The sequence below is a fragment of the Narcine bancroftii genome, chromosome 5, assembly GCF_036971445.1.
Source record: "Narcine bancroftii isolate sNarBan1 chromosome 5, sNarBan1.hap1, whole genome shotgun sequence".
NCBI classification, from domain to species: Eukaryota; Metazoa; Chordata; class Chondrichthyes; order Torpediniformes; family Narcinidae; genus Narcine; species Narcine bancroftii.
In genome coordinates, this window is record NC_091473.1 from 26,872,891 (window position 1) to 26,900,616 (window position 27,726).

Here is a 27,726-nt window from a genome sequence, read left to right on the forward strand (position 1 = left end):
TAGGGAATACTAAAAGATTTAAAGTCACTCAATGGAAAATGGAAATAAGAAATGTAGAGTTGTATTTGAGAAAAACATCGGTTAAGGATTTATGGCCTGAGGGTGCACTATTTAAATAAATGCATGGGGAAAACAAGAAACCTTTGCAGAAGCAAATTGATTTTGGAGGGTTGGCAAAATGTCCTTTTCTGATACATGACTGTGAGCCTGTCAGGTGCTAAATACATGAGGTTATAAAGTGTACAAGAGAGATACATAAAGCATAGAACAATACAGAGGCCCTTTCGGCTTTGATGTTTTTCCGCCCTATATATTCCTTCCTGAAAAAGGTACTAAACCCTCCTTACCCCATAACTCTCTATTTTTATTTCATTCTTGTGCCTGTCTAAGAGATCTCTTAAATGCCATGAATGTTTCAGCCTCCACCACCATCTCCGGCAATGCATTCCAGGCATCCATAACTCTCTGTGTAAAAATCTTACCCCTGATGTCTCCCCTAAACTTTCCTCCCTTCACTTTGTACACATATCCTCTGGTATTTGTTGATCCTGTGTGGGAAACAGGTGCTGGTTGTCTACCCTATTGATGCCACTCATAATCTTGTAGATCTCGATCAAGTTTCCTCTCATCCTTCCACACTCCAAAGTAAAACATCCCTGCTCTGCTAATCTTGCCTCATAAGACTAGTTTCCAAATCCTGGTAAATCTCTTCTGCACTCCCTCCATAGCTTCCACATCCTTCCTATAAAGATGTGACCAGAACTGAACATAATACTCCAAGTGTGGTCTTACCAAAGATTTGTTTTTACTATGTTTTAACATGACTGCTCTTCTTCTGAATTTAATCCCTCTATTAATGAATCCCAGCATCCCATAGGTCTTCTTAATTATCCTTGCTCTCTGTGCGGTAACCTTAAGGGATATATGGATTTGAACCCCAACGTCCCTCTGTCCATCCATACTCTTAAGTAACTGACCATTTACCCTCTACTCAGCCTTCTGGTTTGTCCTTCTAAAATGCATTAACTCACACTTATCTGGATTTAAATCCATCTTCCACTTTTCTGCCCAACTTTGCATCTTGTCTATATCCTCTTGTAACCTTCGAGAACCTTCAGCTCAGTCCACAACTCCTCCATCCTTCGTGCCATCTGCAAACTTACTGAACCATCCAAGTTATTTATAAAAATCACAAAGATCAGGGATCCCAAAACTGATCCTTGGGGTACTCCACTTGTCACTGACCTCCAAGTAGAATACATTCTTTCCACTATTACTCTCTGCTTACTTCCTACAAGCCAATATTTTATCCACACAGCCAAGGTTCCACTGATCCCATGCCTCGTGACTTCTTGGACGAGTCTCTCATAGGGGACCTTGTCAAAAGCTTTGATAAAATCCATGTAGACCACATCTTCCACCCTACCCTCATCAATGTTTTTGTTACATCCTCAAAAAACTCGATTAGACTTATAAGGCATGACTTTCCCTTCACAAAGCCATGCTGACTATCCTTGAGTAGACTTAATAATCTTCTTCATTAGTTTGTACACTACAGACATAAGACTCACTGGTCTATAATTCCCAGAATTATCCCTATTAACCACATTTGCCATTTTCCAATCCTCCAACACCTCCCCTGCACCAATGATTATTCAAAGACCATAGCTACTGTCCCAGCTATCTCTTTTCTCACTTCCCACAGCAACCTGGGGTATATCAATCTTGATGTTTTTAAGAAGATTGAACACTTCCACTTCCTTAATCTCCATATTGTCCAGCACACAGGCCTGTTTAATTTCAACCTCACCCTGATCAAGGTCCTTTTCTCTTGTGAATATCGAAACAAAGGATTAATTTAGGACCTCCCCAACCTCCTCTGCCTCCAGTCACATGTTTCCTTCTTTATCCTTTAGCAGCCCCATCTTCATTCTCATCATCCTTCTGTTCTTCATACACATAGAATGCCTTAGGGTTCTCCTTAATTCTACATGCCAAGGCCTTCTCATTCCCACTTTGAGCTCTCCTAAGGCTTTTCTTAATCTCCTTCCTGGCTACCATATACTTCTCATGAGCCATTCCTGTTTCTTGCTTCCTTTATCTAATGTATGCTTCCTTCTTCCTCTTGTTTCTTGTCCTGTTTTGTCAGCTACAGTTCCCTTTTCCTACTATGTTTTCCTTATCCCAGTGAGACAAACCCTACACAAATGGTCTCTAAATTTCTGCCATATTACTCTGTGCTTTCACCTTTAAACATGTATTTCTGATTTATTCTCACTAGTTCCTGCATTACCCCTTCATAATTAGCTCTTCCCTAGTTAAGCACTTTCCAGCTTTGATTATTTTTATCCTTTTCCATAGCTATATTGAAGCTAAGGGAGTTGTTATCACTCTCAACAAAATGCTCATCCACTGAGAGGCAGTCCACATCTTGTATCAGGAAACCTTTCTCAACACACCTGACAAATTCAGCCCCATCTATCCCTCTTGCAGTCAATGGGTTCCAGTTAATATTAGGGAAGTTGAAATCACCCATAACTAAAACCCTATATTTCCAACACCATTGCAAAATCTGCCTGCTTATCTGCTCCTCTGTGTCCCAAGGGTTATTTTAGAGCCTATAACTTGTTCCCAGCACAGTGATAGCTCAACGTCCTATTTCTGACTTCCACTCACACTGACTCAGGGTATTATCTCTGACCAGTAATGCTACTCCCCACTCCCCCCAGGCCTCTTCTACCTCCCATCCTATTCCTTTTAAAACACCTCGACCCCGTACTTCCATCAGCCAATTTTTCCCTTCCTCCAGTCAAATTTCAGTAGTGACCACATTGTAGTTCCATGCTGAGTTCATCCCCTTTATTCCTCATAGTCCTAATGTTGAAGTAGACACATTTCAAACACTCTCACTGTCTACCTTTATGTTTTGACCCCTACCTGTCCTTCCTCACCAACTCAGAGCACGTTGCATCATGCTTTTGTCCTTCTACCCTAACTCTCCCCTTACATTCTGATTCCCACCCCCCTGCCAAACTAGTTTAAACCATCCCCAACAGCTCTAGCAAACCTACCCCCCAGGATATTGGTCCCTCTCCAGTTCAGGTGTCTTTTGTGCAGGTCAAATCTTCCCCAGAAGAGATCCCAATGATTCACAAATCTGAACCTCTACCGCTGGAACCAACTCTTCAGCTACACAGTCATCTGCCAAAACTTTTTATTCTTACCCTCTCTGGCACGTGGCACAGGCAGAATTCCTGAAATTACCACGCTTGAAGTTCTGCTTTATAACGTCTTTCCTAACTATCTATATGCCTCTTCTTTTTTTATTTTTTATTTTATTTTTCACACTGTGAACCATATCAATCAAAATACATACAAACATTCCTCTCTTAAATATACACAGTGGCATTTTCTCCCCTTTTTTCCCTCCTACTTTCCCTCCCCCCCAAACCCATTAAACATTCAACATATATAATAAAATAAAACCCTTAAACAATGTCATCACACAATGAAAATAAACAAGAAAATTGTGTCATCTACTTTTACACACTGGATCAAGTAATTTTGTCTTCTATCATTTTATCATTTTAGGGGGTGGAGGTCCGAGACAAGCCCTCTCTGTTGTGTTCCATATACGGTTCCCAAATTTGTTTAAATAATGTTACTTTATTTTTTTAAATTATCTGTTATTCAAGGCCTCATCCCTACTTTTATCTATGTCATTGGTCCCCACATAGAGCACAACATCCGGTTGCTTCCCCTTGCCCTCAAGAATGCTATTAACGATCAGAGACGTCATGACCCTTGGCATCTGGGAGGCAACATACCATCCAAGAGCCCCAATATCATTCAATGAAGCTCCTGTCTACTCTCCTAACCAATGAGTCCCTAATTACCATAGCTTTCCTCTTTTCCCCACTTCTCTTCTGAACCGGGGAGTCAGCCTCTGTGCCGGAGACTTGACCACCTTGACTTGTCTCTGGTAGATCATTCCCCCCCACCAAAGATTCTAAAACAGTATACTTGTTGTTGATGGGTATGGCCACAGGGGTGCTCTGCACTCTCTGCTTCTTCCCCTTCCCTCTCTTAACAAGGGGGTTATTTCTCCCCAAGTGAGGTGTTGTGCCCCCTCCAAATGCTCATGGCCATCGATCGCTGTCAGACCCGCCCCCACCCGCATCACTAGCATGTGCCAAGCGTCACTAGTGTCTAGTTGTACCCATGCTAGTGATTCTCCATGCAATAAAAGCAACAGTTTTGGCTACTACATCAGAGGAGGTTTACATCCATTCAGCAGGTAGGCCACAAGTGCCCCTCTTCCCTGATGAATGAATTTATGACTGTTGGACAGCGCGCCCCACCCCCCCCCCCCCCCCCCCTTTACCCTAACGCCCGTCTCTAACACTTGTTCTGGCACCAAACCTGACTGTCTCCCTCTCCATCACTGCCTTTGCCTCCTGAATGATTCGGAGTTCATGCAGATCCAGCTTTCCAACATGGTCTCCCAGGAGCTGGAGCTGGATGCACCTCTTGCAGGTGTAGTCATCAGGGAAACTTGGGCTGTCCCAGATTTCCCAAATCCTGCACTCAGAGCATTCCACTGCCCTAACTCTTTCTATTAACCCTTCCTACCTTAAAATCAAAGGTCACACCTTCTTGGAATCAAGCTCGTCCTCAGCCTTTGTTCATCAAGCCTCTCGAGCCTGAGCCACACACTCACTGGCCACTCCTCTTTAGCTACCCCTCATTTTATTTGTCTCTGTAAATTATCTCAAGAACTCACTCCCACAAATCACACTTTTTAACCCTTCAGTTACCCTCCATGCTTTTTTAAAAACACACTCACGTCCGCTGGTTCTCTGCACACACCACACTCTTGAGCCCATCACTACTTTTCTTCCCATACCAGATGCAAAACATTGAAAATTGTATTGAGAATGGAAGAGGTGGAGGTGCAGCCTTACTGATTCAGTATAAAATCACTTCAATTAAGATACTCCATATAAAAAAGAACTTAGCTTGGTGGAGCACTTATGAGAATAATTTAACAAACAGAAAAGGCTTTAAGCTTCCCATGAGAACTGTGCTCACTGGAGATACACTGAGCATCTCTGGGACCTTGGAGAGGGTGCAATAAAAAATTGCCAGCATGATGGTGGAACTCCACTGTTTTCATTATTCATAAAATTATTACCAACTTGAGTTTTATTTTCCTGTACTTTGAAGGCTAAAAGTTGATTTGACATCAATAATCTTCACAATATTAAATGGAAAGGAAGTAGATAGAGAAAACCTGTTTTGTAGCTTACTGAGTCTATTTAGAAAGCTGCATCATCACAATCTAAAACAAATAGGACCTGGCCTTTCAGGATTGAAATAAAGAAAGAGTTCAAGATGTTTAGAACTTTTTTACAAAAAATAATGTGCCAAATCTGTTGATCTCTGAATTAAGATGGTGTTAAAAGAACAGAGGTGGAGTCAGGTCATTGATCAGCCACAATCTCATTTTATGACCAAACAGGGTCAAGTGGTTAAACAGATGACTCCAATGCCTATATTTAATTCCAGTTATTGTAAATATTTCTCCATCCATTTAATGTTTTGCATGTCAAATAGAGGCTAGCTTTGTTGAAGGATGCATTTTGTTCATTCAAGTTCCAAATCAGCGAAAGGAACCAGGTGTAGTGCATCGAATGACTTAAAGACTTGTTGACTCAAATCAAGGCTTTTATTACCAAAAGACTGGAATGTAGTACATCAAGGTCGACCTGTTCAGACTGACCTGGATCTGATTAGGTGCAGCCCTTTATGACCTGGCCAGTAGATGTGGCTACAGCTCTCAGCCAATCATTATCACTATATGCAAATATATACAAATATATACAGTGGTGATAGGATCCCATGCTATCACACCAGGTAATTCAGAAATTGGATTAGAAAAGGTCTCACTGTATGATAAAACTAGAGTGAGGATAATGGTTACAACTTGATGGAAAATAAAGATGTGCATACATTTTACTAAATATGCATCTGAATAAGACTGTCATGCACATTCAAGAGAAAAATAAATTTTGTTTTACATAAAATGCTGCTATCAGGGTTGCTCGTGTCCAAGCTTTGGGGGCATTTGAAGTTCTCACCTTGAAAATTCAGCATCCATCAACTTCTTTGTTGAAAATTTTTCTGACAAGTATAAAGATGTAGCATGCAAAACAGTATAGGGCTGGTGCAAAGGAGATACTTAATTATTTTTTGAATTACTTTGCAGATAACATGTATTTGTGTCAAATTGTGTTCATTGCTATGATGAGGGAAACACACACAAACGAGAAGATTAACATGTCATTTCAGCACAAATATTAAGTTACAGATCAAGACTATTAACTTCCAGTTTAGAATTGAACAATTAAGCAAACCACCTGGATAGTCATGGCTCACCACCCACCTCTTGAATTTGTATTAGCAATCTGCTCCAAGATGAATGAATTTGAAAAAAAAAAGATAAAGGCAGTGGAAAGCAATGTGAGACTGCCATGCGCAAGAGGTAGATAAAAGCAGGGAAAATAAATGGAGTCATGTGTTTTATTTATTGGGTTCACTGCTTTTGTGCTGATGTTTTCAATGTACCCATCCTGTCCCTTTTAATGGGAAGCACATTTTGGAGAGGATGCCATTGAATGTTTTCTTTTAATCGAATTGGAATCTAACAGAAGTGGGAGTTAAGCAGTTGAATAGGTAAGGCTTGCATTTCAAATATGCAGCACTGAAACCCAAAATCTTCATGAGTATGAGAGTTTATTGCTATACATAGATGTTCGATACACAGATGTACTGAAACTCTTGTTGCAACCACGCAGATACACTCATGGTCCATGGTATTAATTCATTTTAATATACCAAGATATAAAAAATAGCGATCATTAATATAAAATAATAGAATACAAAGAAATGATGTTTCAATACTCCAGATAGATCTTTTTATGGTCCGAAAGTACTTTACGGTTAGGTAATGTTAGTAGGTTCAAAAGCCCAAAAACTGCTGGAAAAATTGTTCTTGAACCTTGAAGAGCTGAACTTCAAACTTCTATACCTATCTGAAGATTGCATTGAGGATAGATTGTGGCCAACATAATGTTTTTTTTTTAAATGATGTTAGTTGCCTTCTTGAAGAAGCATCTCGTATAAATATCCTCAATGTGCCACTCTTTGCTGCCTTTTGCATTCCAAAGCACTCGAGTTTCCAAACATTGTAATGATGCACCCCAGTCAGTATATTTTCCACCTGTTAAAGGTGTAAAGAGTATTTAATGACATGCCAAATCTCAACAGATTTCTTCAAATACAGAGCCATTATGTGCCATCATCATGGTTGGTTCCAGGAGAGATTGCCTGATATGTGGACACTTAGAAACTATGAAAGTCCAAACACTCTCCACTGCTGTACCATCGATGAAGACAGGTGTGTGTCCCTCACCCTTGCCTTCCTAAATTCTTGCTGATGTCGAGAGCAAATTGTTGTGGCACCATTCAATCCGATTTTGGATTTCCACCCTACATTCTGACTCCTCAGTATATGGTCTTTGTCGAGAAATTGTTGGATAGATTTTCAAATGAAGACATATTGCATTTTCTAAAAATAAATTATCGGTATGTTGTCTTTAATAGTATTGCAATTACTGTTTTCAAGTCTGTAAAAATCTAAAGAGTACGTCCTAATCAATTTTTCAACAATTAATGGAGATTTTTTCTTGGTCTTTTGCATTTAAAGTTTACCAACAATTAATTAATGAATATGTTTGACATACAATGTAATATTTTTACAATTGTTCCAGATGTATGCCATGTTTCCATGTTTTTCCATGGCTTTTTCAGACATTTTTAGTCTGAAAATTATTTGTATATTACAAGATTTCTTCAGGAGGAAAAGGAACATTTTAACTTTTCTTTGGCCTCAGATCAAATTTATAGTTATCATGTCAGATTTCAAACATTTAACAAGACATTTTCAATTGAGGCTAAGCAACTTGATAGCAATCAAGACATAAAATTGTCAAAAGGTTGAAGTTGATGAGTCCAAGATTTCTGCCAGACATTTAATAAGCATCAGTATAGGAACATTATGCGAATCCATGCACTTGAATAAGGAAGATTATGAGAAAAAAATGTCTGAGGTTTGTTAATAATCACCTAAACCTTTATAAATTCATGCCAATTCTCTGCTCGGCTGGGGGGTTTTTGAGGTAATTGGTCATTGTATCCTTAATTCTAAATTGTCCCTGGGTCGTTCCAACTAAATTAATGGTGGCATGCATACCAGTCCAATCTAAAGAAAGAGCACATTAAATGGGTTGACACATCTAAAACCCTCTTTTGTCAATCACTTGGATTGCTACTCCTCGTGCATTATCCCTGACTTTCATGCAGGTCCCAGTCTTGCTATCATGTAGCCATGTCTCAGCAATAAAAAACACATTACACCCTACAAATTGAGATCAATGATTGAATTTCATTCAGCTTGCTGTTTACATGGAGTCAGTGTGGGTAAGGAATACTCATTTGAATCACATTTCCTAATCCAATCTTTTATTCTTTTGTTTTATCCATACCTTATTTCTCTGGGTTTTTTTTTACTTCACCTCAGGCATCTAATGGCCATCATTGCTTTTCATCTGGAATCCTGATTGCAGTTCCATTTAATTTGTGCCTTTTCTGACCTTTTCTGGCACCAGTAATGAAACTGTTCTATCTTCACCTCTTCATAGCCATGCATTCATTCCCTGAATCTCATGATTTTAGATGAATTTGCACGAGACTCGGATGAAATCCAGAGATTTATGAATGTTTTTTGTATCACACCTGGAACTTCTCATCTTATAACAGCAGACAAACAGGCCATTTGGCTAGTTGAGGCCACATCATCTCCCAGGGGTGCAATCTGAACAATCCCATTTTCCTTTCTTCACTTTGCCCTGGCAATTCATTCTCTCCCATGTATTCCCATAAACTCCTCTTTTTGTTCTATTTTTACAAGATCACACACAACCATATTATTTACAGCAATTAAATGGTTTGCACAAATACAAGATGCAGGAGGAAACCAGAGCTTCTGATGGAAGCTAGACAGTCACAGAGAGAATGTACAAACTCGTCAAACATAACACAATAAATCACAGGTTGCTCCAGATTCTAAAGATACAAATCTTGCCCCTTTTCTAGTATCCTGAAAAGTTGGTGAAAAATATTTCTCATCCTGCCACCATGCAGACAGGGTAGCAGGCAAGTTCCGAGTCCAAACTACAAGAATGCTTCTGGGCCTTATTATTTGAAATCTCTACAATTTCCATATTATTCCTCTCCTTCAACTTGCAACCGATGTTTGGAACACACTGGGTAAATACTCCTCCCTCTCTTTTGAGTCAATGCCTTCAAAGTGCACACTTTCTCAAGAAACCTGCTGATCGATTCAAGTTGTAAACTGCAGATGTGCTTGCTTGAGTTATTCTTGCTGTTCAAAATCTGTCACCCAGAGATATGCAATGATTTTCTATATCTGGAATCCAAAAATGTTCATCATGACCCCCATCCCTCAACAAATTTTACAGGTGCACCATTGAAGCATCGAACATAACACAAACTTTTCTCCCCTCTATGGATTCTCGCTGCATAGGAAAGGAAGCCAATATACTGAGGGACCCATCACACCACAGACACATTTTCTTCTCCCTCCTCCCATTGGGGAGAAGGTATAAATGTGTGAAAGCACAAACCACAGGCTTAATGACAGTCCTCATGCTCCTGAATGAAAACCATAACAGTGTGGTGATGATACCTTTGCTTGGTATTAATTGGTACTTTTCTTTGCAATCCTATGTCATAGTGCTCTTCATACAGTTGTATGGATATGAGAGATAACCTGCTAGTTTCCTCATAGAAGAATCCTTCTAACTCTGCTGGGAATTTTGTGACTAAAAGCTTAAACTTGCAAGTATTGGGAAGAAGAGACACTGTTTCTACCGCACCACAATCTTTCCCCAAAATGAACAATATTTCATTCCGTCAATTTATAATGAACTCTGTTCATCACTGAAAGCTCTGCCCTTCATTTTAATGTTTTAACTAAATGGTGTTGAGATGTCTCAATGTTATCTTTATTTTTAGAGCAAATTCTGGCCCAAGGTAAATTTCATTATCATGGGACCCTGGAGATAAGCAGGCCTTTGAAAATTAATTACCTATTTTAAAGAATTGGAATAATGATCATACTGATCTCAAAGCACTACTGTTTAGTTACTTCTGGTGTTGAACTAATTAACTTTATTAAAACCAACACAATATTTTCCATTTCATATTGTAAGCCTTTGTCCTTGTGTCGCATCAACAACTGCACAAACTGAAGTGGTTCTCGTATGTTTGTGTGGCAACAACTTTGAGAACAGACTTCTGAAATGTTGCTCCAGGGACACATCCTGTCTAAATTCATCTTCATACATTTACAGTGCTTTTCTAATTGCCTGATGAATGTGAATGCCTGATCATGTGCAATTTATGGAGCATTAGCAACAGCTCAAAGTGGGAACATTGATGATCTAGGTGATGTGATCAACATCTTGATCCAGCAATAAAACCTCATGGTTTCTTACAGCCAATTCAAAATTGATGATGTGCAATTGTCATTGTAATTTGGAATACCAAGATGGTCTTTCTTGAATTTGAAAGTAATCAAATTTAAGTGTCATGAAGTTAAAGACTAGGATGATGCCAATTCCAAGGTGCGATATTCAGCAACTTATTTACCTATCTATCCAATATGAAATTAGTTCATACTAAGCCACTCTGAAAAATATCTATTCTAAGAGCTTAAAATGCAAATTGATTAATAATCTTTGAATAAAAAAGGTTCCAAATATATCAACAACAAAGAAAAAAAATGAATTACCTAATCATTTCCTTTATTTTCTGTAAGAGAATTCTGTATTTATGTCCTTGCATGAATCATTTGAGATGGTCACCAATGTGATGACTGTGTAAATCCTAAATTACATCGCAGTTAGTATTTCTGAAATGATATCATTGCCACAAGATAAAATTATCACATTTATTTGACAGTGTGCCAACAATCCCTAAAGTCAACACATAAGAAAGCAATTTGGATGATGAAAATACTGTAGTTACTGGATCAGACCTGACATCATCTATAAATACTTCTTGTTGCTCCCTGTGCCAGTCAATGGAGAGAATATTCCCTTTGGTGGAACATTTCATCTTCAGTCACTTCTGCTGTTGCACAGATTAATTTTGTTCAAATGAACACCTGATTTTTCCTCCAATGTTGTAAAGCTTTGTCCTTGTGCAACTGTACAGTGATCCCTATCTATTGGCAGGATGACAATTTTACTGAAAATACTCCAAAATTGGAAAGGAATAGCATGCAGTTTCAATAAAGAGCAGTGAACCCATAATACTAGTTTCATGCTTGAATAAGAAATTGAACATTGACATAAAGACACTAAATTCCAAATCATTAAATTTCATGCTCAGGCTTGTAATTGAGCAAATATTAGAAAGGCATTCCACTTCTGCCCAATGTGAAATAAAATCAGTGAGGTATATTAGAACATCTTTATACAGTGCCTGTTTAAAGTGGACACAATGACTGAATAAAAAGGTTTCATTCTAAGTACATTATCCACTCTATTTCAGTGCAGACCATGATAAATTGTGAGATAAAAATCAACATGAATTTACACTGGGAAATAGAGTAAGACACAATTGAATTCTCCCAGTGTCATGAATGCAATAAGGATTATAGTTTTAAAAATTGTGTGATCATCCATTAAGCATTATGATTGAGGAGAAATTATGGATATCTTGTAGCATAGGCGCTATGCGAGATGGACACCAAATCCTTGGAAAATGAGACTGATTTATTGCTCTGGCTTAAATGGGCCCCTGGTGCCTTGGATTGGCCTGTGTTCCCACCAGAGTTCCCCATCTTCCCGCCATGCAGAAGTCACCTGGGATGACAGCTGGTGTCACCCCCCCCCTCCCCACCTCAGGTCTTCACGATTGCCATTTTGCAGGCTGGTCCATGACTCCTCGTGCAGGCTGCTACATGACCCTCCCCCCAAAGAACCAGCAACTGGCCATGGTATGTAGCCTTAGGTGGCCTGCTACTGCATCCCTGGGAGTGGAGACCGACTCATTACAGTCCAGATATACCAATTTCAGGTGGACGATGGTAGAGGTTTCGTCCTTAGAACCATTGTCTCTAACAACCTTGTAGGGCCACTCGTAGGTTCATTGTAAGAGTGGTCTGTGTGCGTCCCTCCTCACGAACATGTACTGACAAGTCTTTATGCCCTTTGGGATGCTATGATTGGGCTGGCTCTGCGGTGGGGTTGCCGCATGATCAAGGATCCCAGTTTTTGCCGCAAGTTCTTGAAGGTTGTCGTGAGGTCTTCCTGGCATTTATTGCAGCCCAGGAACTACCGGGAATGATTAAAGGAGCACCAAATACTATCTTTGGTGGGGGATGGGGTAGGATGCTTATGTCGGCGCCTGTGTTGATCAGGAACTGACAGTTGGCTAGGGTGTTTACCAAAAACCCACAATGTGAACGGTATTCACGGGCTTCCACACTCTATCACTGGTGGTTGTAGCATAGTTGTCCCAGGGTGTTCAGTTCCCTCTCCACTGGCCTTAATCTCACTGGGGGTTGTTCATGGGGCTTGCTGATGTAGTCTACAATGGTGCTGGTGTCCTTTTTCACTCTCCAGAGCATGTTCGCCCTGGCTGCGACACTCCAAGGGTTGCTGAAGTCCTCGACTATGAGCAAGAGTCATATATTCTTGGGCAGCTTCTCCAAAAAGATCTGCTCAAAGAGCAGACAAGACCTGTGGCCCTTGGTTAGAGTGAACATTTCACTTATTAGGGCAAATTGGGCCCTGTCCCCCAATCCATTCATATGCAGCAATCGGGTGGCCTGCACGAGCTGGGAGAGCCTGAAAATGCGGATCAACAGCTCTGGATACTGCCGTAGGGAATCTATGTCTCTTGCCGCTGTGTCACCACATAGAAGTTGTGGGTGTCATCAGTGGTGATGTAATGAAGAGGGAAATGAGACTCAGCCTGCTTGATCCACACATGTGGTTGCAACACCCAGAACACTGGAAGCCTGAGAGATATCACGTGGATTGTTGCTGGCTCTGCTTGATCTGTCATCTTTGGATCCAACTGCCGGTTAGACCTGTTAGGGTCACCAGTGTAGCCTATGCACTTCTCAAGCATAGAGAAGAATTACACGCTCACCAAAGCCTTGTAAAATGGTACTGCTTTATTACTTTGGTTGTCGTGCTTATATTGGCCCATGGCTCTGATGTCAGAGCCCCGCATCATCAGTCCATTGGCCTTGGATTGGCCAGCATTCCTGCCAGAGTTCCCCATTTTCCCACCACGCAGAGGTGACCTGAGATGATAGCTGATGTCACCCCTGATCCGCATGGTTGCCACATTTGTCGGCCATTTTTGTGGGCCGGTTGGTATATCCATGCACGGGCCTCTACAAACTTTTATACCATGCACCTGATCACTTATTCAGGATGATTTTATTCTCATTTATATTTTTTTTCAAAAGCTTATCTGGCTTTAAGCTTGTCTGTTCATTTTTAATTGCCTGTATTTTGTCCAAGAAGCAAAGTGTCCACATCAATTTATTTTATGCTATTTTGATAAAAGCCATTTTATAACAGGAGATAATCATCAAATATATATCCATGAAATGTTCCTGTTTGTTGTTTTAATGGTAATGTAGCAGACTTCAATAGGGATTTTATCTGAAGGCTGCACCTAGCAATTGGAGTCAGGTGACTCAGAGAATTGGATTTGGAAAGCTCAGTTCAGCAGGAAGCTGATTGGACAATAGAGAACATGTGACACAGGGAGATGGTAATTCATTTTAACTCAGCAGTCGATGGGGTTAGTACAATTGATTGGAGTTCTACATACTTTATATAGCAGTGAGTAAGAAGTTTGCAACAATTCTTTCTACAATAATGTAGAGATAAAACGGATGTGCATTAAGAGAGCTGTTGAAAAATGACATAAGAATGCCACATAGAAATGTTATAATTCATTCATCATGAAATTAGGTCAGAAAACTGATAAAAATTTGTTTTACATTAAACTGCCAACAAATTTTCCACTTTTATGAAAAACTGAAATCTTTGGGAAAGATTGAAAAGATTGAAGTTTGCAAAAATATACTGATAACTTTAGCAAAAAATAAATAAGTGGATATTTTTGCACAATTAATGTTCTCAGTTTTTTTATGAGAGAAAGATATCAAATAAGTTCTGGAAATGTATCAGGTTTGATTGAAAAAAAATCCATGAAATGGAGTTCAGAATTTATAACACAACAAAATTTTAGCATGGAAAAAAAAACAATTGAGGTCTGTGAAAACATTTTTTACTTCATTGTATTTAGAAAAGATTAAAGGGGGGAAAAATGAAATTGGAACACCCAGAATTGGAAAGCTTGCAGATGGAATGTTTGAACAACAATTTTAGAAGATCTCCTGGCAATTAAGTGATTTTAAAAAGTGCACATTAATGGAAAAAACTTTCACAAAATGTTTGGTGTAATTTGGAAAAAATCATCATGAAATATTCTCCACAACAATTATTCATCAACCTCAGTGTATTAAGTTAATATAATTGTAATTAAGACTGAAATAAGCATTGGGATCAAAAATAGGTAGATCAAAAATCCAGTGTACCTCAGATAAGATTATATTTAAAACACTCAGTGAATCACAAATTATTTAAAGAATATTGAAATGGAAAATATTCACTGCTTACACATGTACAAAATTACATAATTTAAGAAATAAATATGCTACCTTTTTGCAAATTTAGTTCCTGTATATGCAAAGTTTAGGGCTAAAAGTTTACTTCCAGCCTCTTAAGACCTGTTAATCTTCCTTAAAATGGCTGTGCAAATACTGTAGGATCCAAGTGTGTGAACTGACCCTTCATACAATCCTGGAAACTATTTTCCTTTAAAAAACTATATATCACATCGATATTTTTGCATAGTTTTTGAAGGGAAGTAGAAGGAGGGAGGACAAGGGTGGAGTAAAACAATCAAGTAATCATTGTAATTTTAAATGTAATATTCTTTGATTTATAGGTTTATTAATTACATGAACATTTTTAAATAACATATTAAAATAAATTCACTGTGCTAAAACTGTTGTCATAAAGCAGTATTAAGTTTTTGTTTCCAGGTATTGAAGAGAGTGGAAGAACAATTTACAAGTTGGTCACACTGCATTTAAAGGCCAAAGGAAAGATTGGGAATGGATGATCAACAGGAAGTGTAGAGCAAATGTCCCCTGCAGTCAACACCCTCCAAAAGAGAGGTATAGTTTTTGATGTAAAAAAGAAAATATGTAGAAAATCTCAGCAGGTCACACAGCATCCATTGGATGGAAAAGGCAGTCAATGTTTTGGGCCTAAGCCCTTTATCAGGAATGTGAAAAATCAGGCACAACACCTGAATAAAAAAAAATGAGGGAGGATGTAGGAGGAAGGGAAAGGGCGAGGATCTCAGGCTAACAAGTAAGATGTTATAGGTGGGAGTATAGAAGAGAAAGGAGCTGAGATGTGGTAGGGGGAGAGGATAGATAGAAGGGCATGAAGTATTGCTCTCAGACTGCTGAGGTTGAAAATAGTGTTGTTCCTCCAATTTGCAGGTGGCCTCACCATTTTGGATGCTGTTGGAAGAGTTGGTTCATTGGAAAAGGCAGCAATTGGCACCATGAGTGGCTCTGCTGCACAGGAAGGCAGGAAAAAGAGCAGCCGAGATACAGTGGGAGGGAATCCCATGGTGAAGGGAATAGACACAAGTTTCTGTGGCTATAAATGGGTCTCCCAGACGCTGTGTTGCCTCTCAGTTGCAAGGGTCAGGAATGGCTTGGTACAGCTACAGGCCTTCTGAAAGGGGAAGGTGAACATCCTGTTGTCAAAATGTAGGTTAAAAAATGGGACAAGATCCTACAAGCCAAATTTGGGGAATTAAGAAGCAAAAAGTATGGTTTTCAAGGTAATAAGCTCAGGATTATGTATGACTGGAACAACATACCAGCCAGAGTAGGAAAAGCAGAATTTTTAAGATGGCTACATGGCTTGAGCAGTGGTGTAGAATAGTAGGTTTCAGATTTCTGGGCTTTAGAAATGGTTCTGGTGGAGGTGGAATCAATACAAATTGTGCAGTTCGGGGGGATTGCTTGCGAATGCAGTTGGGGATGGCTGTAGCTGGTGCATTGAGACAGATAAAATAAGTGACCTTGTCATTGGGAATCCTCTTGAAAACAGTGATCACATATATAATTGAATTTTTCAGTTAAATGGAGGTTGTATTAGTTCAATCTAAAACCAGTGCAGTATGCTTAAAAAAGGGAGACTACAACAGGATGAGGGTGGTTTTGGCTGGTGTAGACTGGGAACACAGGCTCTATTGTAGGACAGCTGAGGAAGTCTTTGAAAAGTTTCCAAAGATATTTTTCAAAAGTGTTCGCCAAAAAATATTTAACAGATAATTGCAAGGATGGTTAAGGTGGGGGAACCAGCCTTGGATAAACAGAGAAATTAAGGGAGGCATCAAACTAAAAGATCATGTACACAAAATCACCAGGAGAGAGAGAAACTGGAATATTGGGAAAACTTTTAAAAAGCATCAAAGAGCCACTAACCAAGCAATGAAGAGAGAGAAGATAGATTATTAAGGTAAACTAGCTCAAAATATAATAACAGATAATAAAAGATTTTAGATTTCTATGAAGCAGAAAGAATGGCTCAACTGAATGTACGCTCCTTTAAAGATGAGAAAGGGGAATTAATACTGAGTAATGCAGAAAATGTCAAAGCTTTGAATGTCTATTTTGTGTGGGTCTTCTCAGAGGAGGGCACATCTAACAAACCAAGAAGAATTGTAATGGATGTGATTTGAGAAAACTTTGATGCAGTAGCTATCACTGAGGTAGTGTTGATCAAACTAATGGGCTAAAGGTAGAGAAGCCCCCTGGTTCTGATGAAATGCATCCCACCGTATTGAAAGAAATGGTAGATGATATTGTGATAATTTATTCTGCAAATGTTAGATATTAAGAGCATAATTGCCAAATGGAAAGGGCTTTAAAAATGTGATAAGGTCCAGGATGAACATGTTCCCAGCAAGGAAAAGAACTGAAATGACAAGGTAAATGAACCTGGTCAATAAGAGATAAAGAAGCAGTGATGAGGAAAAAAAAGTGTGCATCAGATACAGGCAAAAACACATAAATGATGGAGGAACTCGTGTCTTGCAATGTCCATTAGGCAAGTTGGAGGGAATCCCTTGAGGAGCACAAGGAATATTGGAGCACAGTGAAGAGGGAAATATGGAGGGCTAAAAGTGGTTTTGTCATTGCTTTGGCAGACAGTGTAAGGCAGAATTCAAAGAGATGTGTGTTGAGAACAAAAATGTCTCAAGGGAAAGAAGTCTCCTTGAGGATGAACAGAGATGTCTCTGTTGAGTCAGAGGAACTGGGGAAAAATGTTTAATTAAAATTTTGTTTGTGTTTCCTGTGGGGAAGGATAAGCAGAAGTGAGAGTTGAGGGAGGTAACTGAAGATAGCCTCAGGCAACTCTGCATCAGAGTGCAGAGGTGTCTTGGAGACTGAAATGATTTGCTCTCTTGATACCACGATTATTGCAGGAAATGGTACACTTGCAACCACACTTTGTAACTCACTACCACTCAGGGGCCCCCAATAGATCTTCTAAGTGAAGTAGCAGTTCACTTGTGAATCTAAAGGAATTATCTTGTGCACCCTTTATCATTTTGATTCCACACTGACTTGTTTGTCCTTGGCCTCATGCACTGCCAAACTAAGGCTACGAGCAAATTGAAAGGACAACAACATTCTGGGCACCCTCCAGCAAGATAGCACTAAGTTTCATAGGCCCTCTCCCCTTTCCCTATCTCTCTCTCCTGTCCACCAGCTCCCTAGCCTATTCCCTCTCTATTCAGAGAACAACCCCTTCCTTCTATCACTTCAGGGTTTTACTATTATATCCTCCCTTGTCTATTGCCTTGTGCTCCTCCTCCTGTCCCTTCTCTCCTCTTTCTAACCACCCCCCCCACATTTTTATTTGTCTGCCTGCTTGTTTTTTGCTCACACCTTGATGAAGGGTTCAGATCTGAAATGTTGGCTTCCTGTAGACGAGGTATGATCTGCTGAGTTTCTTCAGCACTTTTGTATATTACGTGACAATCACAGCATCTACAGACTTTTATGGTTAACTCCATATGTATATCAGTGAAGTCTCTGTGCATTTTAAGTATGCAACTGCCTTTCCTCTATTCAGTCCAGTGGGTCATGAAATGTGCAAAATGGGTAAGATTGTGAGCTTGTATTCTGGGCAGGTTCATGAATGGAGGAAAATAATTGGAGCATCAACTGAGGGTGGATTTATTTTTGGAAATTTAAAATAAGATCAGGACAAAGGGCAGGTTGCGATCAGTTACTGATTAGAAAGAGTTTGGTTCTGAAATTTGGCTAAAGTATGCTGCTTAGGTCCCAAAGGATAAGCAGTGAACAGAATTTTCTGGAAGTTCTGCAATCCAGGAGTCATACCAAGACAGGCATATTCATTTCCTAAAATTGAAGTCTGTTGCTCATTGAGAAGGCTAACATATGTGTGTGAACTACAGTTTGATACAAAGATTAATGTTTGGGCCTCAAGTACTTAAAATCCATCTCATTAAGTTAAGAGAACTGAATTGTATCCAGGTTCAGACGAAAGCTTGATGTGAAAGTGAGCTGCAAAGCAGATTCTAAGGGAAAATAGGTCAATTAAATGATTGGACAACAAGGTGAAAAATTTAAATTCCTGAGGGAAAATTAGAAATTGTCCACAGCAAAGGAAGAATAAAAACACATTTATTGTTGTAGTGCGTTACCAATGAATCATGGTGTTTGAGGAGTTTTGGACACAAATTAAATCAACTTCAAATGTAGCATTGCAAAGAATTGGAAATGAAAATGAAAATCTCACCTTCATTGTGAGGAGATTGGAATTTAAAAAAAAAGACAAAATATAGATTTTTATGGAATTTTAAAAAAAATTAAGTGGTGTATTTCTCATGGTTTTGATGTTTTTACTTGTCTCAGAGGAAGAACGACAAGAGTTCACTCCTTTGAAAAAAAGGACTGATCTATGAAGAAGGAATTTTTAAAAATGGGTTATATTTTCTGTGGTGTAGAACAAATGCTCATTTATGCACATTACGTGTTTTGCCAGAAACACTCAGCAATAAATCTCAGGGGAGCTTTGGTCTAATCATGGAACATATTTTCCAAGATGAGATGAGAATGACTGCTGTTCACATAAAGCTGCCATTTGGCTGAGTATTGCATTATGTGACCTTAATAAATCCAAGGTCCATGATGATTAAGGGACAAACACTCCTATATACTCTGTGAGAAAAGGTAGATGGTTATAATGGCTGTGAGAATGGAAGGACAGTTAGTGGAATAACACTGTAGCTTTATGGGACACTGGCCTGTGTCCTATTATCTTCCGCTGCTTCATCCATTACCTTTCACAACTGCTTGTAAAATGAAGCAGTTCTCATTTTAAATAGAGCAGTGTGAGCTAATAAGTGCAAGCAACATTCAAGTTATATCATTGTTGGGTCATAATTATCTCTAACAAGAAATTATCTGACATCAATCATTGACATTTAATGGTCTTGGCATTAAGAGTCTCAAAATCTACATTCTGGAAGTAACCAGTGGCCAGATATTCAGTGGGACCAATTACATCAAAACATTTTCTGCAGTAGCAGTTCAAAGACTGGGCCTCTGGCATGAGTGACTCACCTCCAGCACTCCAATGCTTTCCACCATCTGCAGGTCACTGGTCATGCGTGTGATATCACAGTCTCCACATTACTGGAAGATATAATTGAGGATAGCGCATCACTTCACGGGTACTTATCTATCACTCTGAATGTTCACCAATGGGACAGAGTAGTTGTGGCTGTAAATGTGTCTTCTTCTTTGGCTTGGCTTCGCAGACGAAGATTTATGGAGGGGGTAAAAAGTCCACGTCAGCTGCAGGCTCGTTTGTGGCTGACAAGTCCCATGCGGGACAGGCAGACACGATTGCAGCGGTTGCAGGGGAAAATTGGTTGGTTGGGGTTGGGTGTTGGGTTTTTCCTCCTTTGCCTTTTGTCAGTGAGGTGGGCTCTGCGGTCTTCTTCAAAGGAGGTTGCTTCCCGCCAAACTGTGAGGTGCCAAGATGCACGGTTTGAGGCGTTATCAGCCCACTGGCGGTGGTCAATGTGGCAGGCACCAAGAGATTTCTTTAGGCAGTCCTTGTACCTTTTCTTTGGTGCACCTCTGTCACGGTGGCCAGTGGAGAGCTCGCCATATAACACGATCTTGGGAAGGCGATGGTCCTCCATTCTGGAGACGTGACCCATCCAGCGCAGCTGGATCTTCAGCAGCGTGGACTCGATGCTGTCGACCTCTGCCATCTCGAGTACTTCGAGTACTGGATGTACCTTCACTACAAAAAGACCTGCAATGATGTATGAAGGCAGCCTATTGTTACCGTTTCAAGGAAAGTAAGGATGACCAATAAATACTGGCCTTGTCAGCAATGCTTGCATTCTCTCAAAAACAAATAAGTTATAAAAATGGAAGATGACCTCATTGAAAGAAATGGATGCAAAGTATCTGCTTTGAATTGGATGTTCCTCCTTACAGTGGTTGCCATGAAGGACTGAGATGAGCTATCTCTTTAACTTGGGGATTGAAAGTCTGAATTGTGGCTTTAAAAGGCTGGAGGTGCTCTGTTGATTGTCTATTTTAATCATAGGTTGCCACATTTGTGGACACAAAAGTAATCAAGAACTGTGGGCCTACAATAGAAAAGTGATTTGGAAAGTGAGCTGTTGTTGTAACAAAAGGCACAGCAGCATCTAAAGTCCAATTTTCTCCATCTTTAGTGTTTACAATCTAATTAGGATTAGTATTTCATCTGCGATTTAAATATTTAATTTTATTGCAAACTCAAAAATGCATTGCTCTTAAGATTGTCAATATGTCCAGATGAACCTGATATTAATGGGTTTCTGATCTTCAGTCGAACAGCATGGAGAAACTCAAACAATTATGTTTTTTGACCATTTTTAAATATGAAAAATTGGTGAAGGCTTACATTTATATAGAGCTTGAATGGAATTACCCGCATCTGCATCTCATCACCTTGCATTTCAATGTTCTTTATTCCTGATTAATTAATCTGTGCAGGGACTATTGTTTATTCATTAATGTGGGAAGAGTGAATACGTAAATGCAGATGTACATGACAGTTCACAAGTTATGTTTGCTACATAATTTAAATTGGGAATGTAATTACATATGATACAACTTAAGAAATAAATATTAATTTTAATAGTATGGTGTTGCAGTAAGTTGTCATTACTCTTTGGAAGATACTTCATCTCAGATATTCTAGAAAGATGCAATGGTTTCAATCTCAAAAATAATTTAAAATTTTATTTTGACTGTCGTTCAAAACAAGAATAAGACTTTCTTGATATTCCAAAATAAATACAGGACAACATAGGATCTGATCTCTAAATCAAATTACCATTTGTTATATTCAACAAGTTCCGCTGTCCACAAATCAAATATGAATGCAACATAAACCCTGTTAAATCTTCTACTTGTTGTTTGACATTGAATTATTTACAAAAACGTATGAACTGACAGAACATGAGTGAACAATTATGTTCAGTTTTTTGTCCTCTGTATCAGATCTCAGCAACCACACCTCCCATACACAAGTAAATTCCAAATGTTGCCACATTTCCATGGATGCAACATACACCTCAAATAAAGTTTTGATTCATAGACAATAATTGTTCCTCTCATGCTATCACCCTTCCTAATTTGACAAAGGGCTGCCATGTTTTGCGTGAGGTTTGGCACCTCCGAACTAAAAGTATGATCTTTGAATAAAGATCAGATTTCAGATATATTGTTAGAGTACATACATGACATCAGATACAACCATGAGATTCTTTTTTCTGCAGGCAAGGAAGAATTCCTACTTATTGGTAATGCAGTAAAACTGTGCACAGCATATACATGTAAACAAAGAAATGTAAATGGATAACAAATGTAAACAAACTGACCCTACAATTGAGTTTTTTTAAATCAAAAAAGTGCATGAGTCCCTGATTGGGTTTGTTATTGAGGAGTCTGATGGTGGAGGGTAACAGCTGTTCCTGAACCTGGTGGTGTGAGTCTTGTGGCACCTACACCTCTTTCCTGATTGCAGCAGTGAGAACAAAGCATATGCTGGGTGATGTGGATCCTTGATGATTGCTGCTGCTCTCCGACAGCAGTGTTCCCTGTAGATGTTCTCAATAGTGGGGAGGATTTCACCTGTATTGTTCTGGGCTTTGTCCACAACTTTTTGGAGGGCTTTAATTCCAGGGTATTGTTGTCCTGATGCAATACTGTGATGCAGTCAGCACACTTTCGACCACACATCTGTAGAAATTTGCCAGGGTTTCTGATGTCATACCAAACCTCAACAAACCCCTGAGGAAGTAGAGGTGCTGACGTGCTATTTTCATGATGCCGTTCATGTGTTGGGTCAAGGAAAGATCCTCCAAGATAGTGATTCCCAATAACTTAAATTCACTCGCCCTTTCTGCATCTGATCCCCAATGATCACTGGAGTGTATACTCTGGCTTTCCCTTCAAGCAGTCAAGAATAAGCTACTTACTTTTGAGATTAAGTGCAAAGTTGTTCTGGGGGCACCATTCAGCCAAGCTTTCAATCTCACTCCTATATGCTGATTCATCACCTTTCTTCATACAACCCACTACTGTGGCATTGTCAGCAAATTTGTAGATGGTGTTTTTGTCGTACTGAGCCCCACAGTCATAGGTGCAAAATGAGTACAGGGGGCTAAGATCACAGCTCTGTGGTTCTCTGGTATAGATAGAGATTGTGGAAGAGATGTTCTTACCAATCTTTATTGATTGTGGTCTGGAGGTGAGGAAATCCTACTGGCTAACTCTGCAAGCTGTTTTGTCTTTCCAATATTATTAAGTGTTATGTGTATATGTGTGCACCCCTACACAATAATAATATGTATTGAACAAAATTAAGCATATTTAGCTGTAAGCAACCATTATGAAAGAGATGAAAAAATTTATTGAAACAAAACTATTCTAATCTAACCCCACCCTTGTGAAATTATGATTGGACATAAATATCCCGTTAATATATGAAAGAAAGGACAACTATTCCATAAAATGGGATCCAATAATATTATGAATTCTGAAAATAGTCTGCTAAACAAAAAAATTATATATAGAGTTTTTTAGGATCAAAGAGAGTTAATACTGAAGATGCACAAATATTGGCTACCCTAAAGATGTAATTGGGTAAATATTTATTTGAAGCCTAGAATCTCTTGCTCATTTATTGAGAGCATCTTGGAAGGTAACTTCCATTTTCTTCCCCCAATGTACCAAATTGAATGTCACAGAATATGTCTTAATATTTTTCAATATGTGCTTAATATTTCTCCAGGAGAGTATTCATTCCTTTAATTCTGTCTCATTTAACATTACATGTACTATCCATGAAAAAGATGAGAACACGTATCTTTATGTAAATCTGAGCTCTGGATGTTCTTACCATTATACAAAATAGATGTTATGCATTCAAATTTCCTTTATTTCAATACAGTCTTATATGGATTTGCCTTCTGCCTGCCTTAAGAGTCACCAGAATCGGAATTTAATGTCATGAACAAGTCATGTAATTTGCTTGTGTTTTTGATGTTTTTTTTAGCAGCATCATTGCGCAATCATTTCATATTATAACCACCCGAACAATATTTCAATAAAAAAAACAATAGTGCACAATAAGTAAGGCAGTATCATTGATTTATTGATTATTCAGGAATCTCATGGCAGTAGAAAAGAAGCTGTCCTTGTGCTGTTGAGTGCTTGTCTTTCGGCTCCTGTATGTTTTTTCCCCCAATGGTAGCAAAGTGAAGAGGGCATGGCCTGGGTGGTGGGGGTCTTTGAAGATAGAAGCTGCTTTTTTTAAGACACTGCCTAACGTAGATATTCTCGATGGAGTGAAATCTGATGCCAGTGATGTCACAGGCTGAGTTAACAACCCTCTGGAGTTTATTCTTGTCCTGAGAGATGGTGTCTCCATACCAGGCAGTGATGCAACCAGCCAGCATGCTCTCCACCTGTAGAAGTTTACGAGAATCTTTGGTGACATACCGAATCTCCTCAAATGCCTCACAAAGTATAGCTGCTGGTGAGTCTTTGCGAGCAATAGGACAGATCCTTGGATATGTTGGCACCTAGGAATTTGAAGTTCTTGACCCTCTCCACTATGGAGCCCTCGATGAGGACTGGGTCGTGTTCCCCTGACTTCCTCCTGAAGTCCACAATCATCATCTCCTTGGTTTTGCTGACATTGAGTGGAAGGTTGTTGTAGTTACGCCATTCAATGAGCTGATCTATCTTCCTTCTGTACACTTCTTTATTGCTCTTTGTGATTCTGCTGACAACCATAGATGCCATTGGCAAACTTGTAGATATTGTACCTGGCCACACAGTCATTGGTGTATAATGGGAAAGCAGTGGGGTAAGCATGCATCCTTGGGATGAACCTGTGTTGATCATCAGTGAGGTGGAGATGGTGTTTTCAATTTGTACTGTGTGGTCTTCTAATGAGAAAGTCAAGGATCTAGTTGCAGAGGAGGATGCAGAGGCCCAGGGTTTGTACTTTTTTCCCCATTTTCAATCTTTTTTATTGTTTATTGTATGTTTTTTATAATAAAATCAATGCACAGGGAGAATAAGGATACATAATTGAAAAGATGACAATATTCAACATTTAGTTTACAATAATGGTGTCTTCATCTCGCATACTCGAATAAAACAAATTATTTATTGTAAATCCCCCTATACTAATCTAAAAAAAAACTGGGAAGGTTTGGATCAACATTAATCAAACATAAGAAGTCTGGTCCTCACCCAAAAAAGAAACGTAATGATATCAGGAAGGGACAATAATTTTTTTAAAAAGTTAGAAATTATACCATAGGAAAATATTGTATGACTTGTTCCCAAGTTTCTTCAAATTTTACAGAGGGATCAAATGTAGCACTTCTAATTTTCTCTAAATTCAAACAGGCTAATGTTTGAGAAAACCATTCATCTATATTAGGCGGAGTGGGGCCCTTCCATTTAAGAATTGCTCTCCTAGCCTTCAGGGTGATTTAAAAACTACCATCTGATGAGCAGAGGCTGGACAACGACATACATCCTGCTCCTAAAACTCCAAAAAAAACAGTGAGGGATTTGGTGGTAAATCAATTGCTGAATAAGTACCAAAGATATCTTCCCAAAACGGGACAGGACCAAAACAAATGGGACAATGAAGTGACTTGTGAATTACACCCATCACAGATTGGATAAAAATTAGGGAACATACGAGCAGGCTTCTCCTTGGATCTATGTGCCCTTAAATTGAATAAGGGAATGTCATGAACCTATTTGATGAGATATTAACTAGTTTAAGAATCTTTTCCCACATCTCTGCAAGAAAAGAAATTTGGAGCCCCAGCTCCAATAGCTTTTTGACCAGCACTGAGGGAATAATAGTATTGAAGGCTAAGCTATTTTTAATGAAGAACAGCCTTGTCTATCAATTGCTGTTTTTGAGGTGATCCAGAGCTGAGTGGAGAGCCAGCGACATGCATCTGCTGTGGAGCAATTGTGATGATAGGTAATTACAGTGGGTCCAGATCTTTGCTTGGTGCATGTTAATTCTAGCCATGGTCAGCCTATCAAAGCATTTCAGCACAGGTGAAGTTAGCGCAACTGGGTGGTAGTCGTTGAGGCATCTTGCACGACTCTTCTTGGGTACCAGGATGATTGATGCCCTTTCGAAGCAGGTGGGAACCTCTGACTGCAGCAATGAGAGGTTGAAAATATCTGAACACTCCGGCTAGTTTGTTGGCACAGATTTTCAGTACCTTGCCAGATACGTCGTCAGGGCCTGATGCCCTGTGAGAGCTTACACACTTGAATGAGGTTCTGATATTGCCCACAGAGACATGTATCACAGGGTCCTCAGCCTTTTTAGTGATATTAGTCGGCAATGTTTTGGTTTTTCAGAGCAGACATAGAAGGTTTTCAGCTCATTGAGTAATGAAGCATCACAGCCATCTATAATATTTGCCCTTGCTTTATAGGCTATAATGGCCTGCACTGCCTGCCTTTGTCTTTAGCTTCCTCCAGAATTACCACTGCTTCAGAGATGTTGACTGGTATCCCTGCCAGTATGAGAGAAAGAGAAGCAAAGGAGGTATCACTGAGCATCTATGGATTTGCCTCCAGCACTGACACTGTCTCCTGTTTGGACATTTGACAACCTGATATCCAGATCCAAACTTCTGACCAATCACGGAGCCTTAAGTGCCTGAGGCCTTTGGGAGCCCTTGCCCTGAGCACCCTCTCAAATCCCAGCTCTGATACCTGGATCCCATGAGCTCAGCAGCCCACAACCCATACAGGTCCCCAATCACATCAGTCACTGCTCAGATGACCTTTTTCATTGGGTCTCTTGGCTGCTGAGCCCTTCATAGATCCGCTGCCATGGCCACAGTCTCATATGATTTTATCTGCTTCTCATTAGTGGTGGGGGGGGGGGGGTGGAGAAGAGTGGTAGTTTTCCCAATTCCTGCTGACCTGCGCCAGTGCACTCTCTCCAGATTCTGCAACCCCTCATGGCAGCTGCTGAGCACAGGTCCTGCCATCTTGGGCAGATACGCGTGATTGCAGGATTTTAGTTGCAAAACAGATCATATAATGCCTATATAGAGCAGCTGGCATTAAAGTAATCTCTATTCCATTGGTGCTCTGTGATTAGTAAGGAATTGCTTAAGGTGGTATGTGAGTGGAAAGAAAAAGGTTGAGAACCACTGATCTAGACAAACAAGTGGAAGATCAAGATTAAAATTCAAGATTGAAGATTCATTTTATTGTCATTGTTATCAAATTGCTTTTGCCTGCTGTAAGGCAAACAGATTTGTCTTTGGCAGAAATTGCCTGAAGTGCCTTCTCCAGTCAGAGGAAGAGAAGCAAAAGAGTTCCTTTCCCCCACAACCCCCCCAACACAAGAGTCACCAAGTGTCCAGAGATTTGCCTCCACAGCCACACAGTCCAGTCCAAATTAATGACAACCAGAGCTCCAGATCTGAAGCTCCGACATGATCAGGAACCCTTCAGCATCTTCGGCACTCCCTTGCATCCCAGTTCCGATACCCTTTCAGCCAGTTTCTAGCCAGTCTCCAGCAGTCCATAGGTCAATGCAAATCTTTCAACAGCAGTCTTCCAGCAGCCCACATTCTCTATGGGTTCTTTGCCTCAAGTCGCCAGCAGCCCACTAAATGTGTGGGTCTTCAGCCACAAAGCCCCCACACTGGTGTGCTGCCATGGTCACCTGTTGGTCATCTTCTCTTCTTCACCTTCTCCCTGTTTTCTGGTGCCCTGCACCAGTCTTCCACTTCTCTGGAGTATGCAAACCCTTGTGGCTGCAGCCGATCAGAGACACT

The 27,726-nt window shown here is 39.7% G+C and overlaps 1 protein-coding gene and 1 long non-coding RNA gene across 36 annotated transcripts in view; both read left to right on the forward strand.

Annotated features, from left to right (window-relative positions):
* The window catches only part of LOC138763207 (contactin-4-like), a 2,221,540-nt gene that overhangs the window by 1,251,638 nt on the left and 942,176 nt on the right, over window positions 1–27,726 (forward strand). The window contains exon 7 of one of the 35 annotated variants that reach the window (XM_069936997.1): window positions 15,287–15,421. The exons of the other annotated variants lie outside the window; for them this stretch is intronic. Within the exon in view, the coding sequence (XP_069793098.1) occupies window positions 15,388–15,421 (34 nt within the window). The 5' untranslated portion in view covers window positions 15,287–15,387. The remainder of the gene's footprint in view (window positions 1–15,286; window positions 15,422–27,726) is intronic. 35 annotated transcript variants of the gene reach the window in all.
* Window positions 7,337–11,459, forward strand: LOC138763218 (uncharacterized). The gene is made up of 2 exons (XR_011357408.1): window positions 7,337–7,459; window positions 11,107–11,459. It is a non-coding gene; the product is annotated as an uncharacterized lncRNA (long non-coding RNA).